The sequence below is a fragment of the Telopea speciosissima genome, unplaced genomic scaffold (assembly GCF_018873765.1).
Source record: "Telopea speciosissima isolate NSW1024214 ecotype Mountain lineage unplaced genomic scaffold, Tspe_v1 Tspe_v1.0804, whole genome shotgun sequence".
Lineage (NCBI taxonomy): Eukaryota > Viridiplantae > Streptophyta > Magnoliopsida > Proteales > Proteaceae > Telopea > Telopea speciosissima.
The window spans coordinates 9795-11497 of record NW_025318140.1 but is presented as its reverse complement, the minus strand read 5'-3'; the positions used below and the strand labels follow the sequence as shown (position 1 = coordinate 11497).

The 1703-nt window shown below is 40.6% G+C and overlaps 1 protein-coding gene across 1 annotated transcript; it reads right to left on the bottom strand.

Annotated features, from left to right (window-relative positions):
* Positions 1 to 672: 672 nt before the first annotated feature.
* LOC122648330 (xanthoxin dehydrogenase-like) lies at positions 673 to 1490 on the bottom strand (the record flags this gene model as incomplete). The annotated part of the gene is made up of 1 exon (XM_043841559.1): positions 673 to 1490. A coding segment is annotated over one exon (804 nt), but the record flags the coding sequence as incomplete, so codon positions are not given.
* Between the last annotated feature and the right edge of the window lie 213 nt (positions 1491 to 1703).

Genomic DNA, 1703 nt, shown 5'->3' with positions numbered 1-1703 from the left:
GGAAGATCAGCCATTACATGTAGAGGACCTCTCACTGCTCGAGCGAAAGATTTCACCAGAGGGGGGGGCCTGACAGGGGTACCACCTCCCTCACCACAAGGTGTCTCCTTCTCCTGCTGAAGCCCAACCACCTCTTTAGTCATAGGCTTGAAGAAGTCAAGAATTCTCAATTGTTTACCACTTTTCGGTGGCTTCCCCCCCCATCTGGCGGCGCCACCTCACCCACCAAAACACTTCCACTTTCCATAAATTAAGTTTCACTATAAGATCACTCCTCTCTTGGGTTTAAGGTCTCTATTTTTAAACACTACTTGTTATTATTGTTGAATGAATGAATGAAACTCCTCATCAACATCTTCGACCATTGATTGATTAATTGATTGAATGGGTCCATCATCGATCATCATGATTAAAGTAACAACCAAGTTGACATGATGATCGTCCACCACGCACCTCCATCTACATATTAATATTAACAATCTACAAGAGCAGCACTCTAGAAGCTATTAAAACAAAATAAAAAAACAAAAAAAAAAAGGGGATCGTTTTGTGTGTTGACTGTTGAGTGTTGAGAGACGATTGTGCCAATTACCAGACATTTCAAAATGAGAAAAAAGAGTGATAAGTTTTTATAAAACCTAATCAAATTTTAGGGTCACTAAGACATTTTCTTAATATGACCAGTCTCACCGGAATACCCTAAGTGAATGATTAACACATGTGAAACCACCATCGATCATAAGGTTGGTCCCACTGATATACCTTGCTTCATCACTAGCCATGTAAAGCACTGCATCAGCTACATCATCTACCGTTAAATTAATACCTTGTAGATTGGCTAATTTCCCAACAAAAGCATGGAATCCAACTTTAGCATCCTTAGTCCTCTCATCCTCAGGTAAGTGAGCCAATGACAGATCTGTACATACAGCATAGGGTGATACATAGTTCACTCTTATCCCATAAGCCCCTAACTCAGCAGCTATGTTCTTTGTTAACCCCACAGCAGCATGCTTTGACCCTGTGTATGCATGAGGGCCTAACCCCCCAAGAGCACTTGTAACGCTTGATATAGAAACAATAGAGCCTTTGCAGTTAGGGATCATAACACGAGCTACATGTTTCATTCCAATGAAGACACCCTTTACATTCACATCAAACACCTTCTCAAATTCAGCTATGTCTACGTTGCGAATGTCCGGGATCGGTTGGCCAGAGACGCCAGCATTGTTAACCATAATGTCGAGGGTGCCAAATTTGTCGACCGTGGGGTCAATGGCACGGCGGATATCGTCTTCTTTAGTGACATTACCCTGGATGTAACACACATTTTGGTCACCTCCAAGGGCTTCACATAGATGCTGGCCATGGCTGTCTTTGACATCCACAATAAATACTTTGGCACCATGCTTGTGGAAGAGATGTACAATACTCTCACAGATTCCAGTTGCACCGCCGGTCACCAATGCCACCTTGCCCACAAGTCTGTTATGTGATCAATATTAGACATAATTTATGAGAATTAAACCAATATGTCTTTATGTCTTTAATTTAGAGGTGTAACAAATTATATGTCAGAATATTGAGAGATCAAACATAAATGAGTTGAAAGTTATTTTTACTGTAAGAGTTTTCAAACAATTACTTGCATTGTCTCTTTCAGGAACTTGTAATCAAAAATTATGTTAGAAAATTTGTGGGCT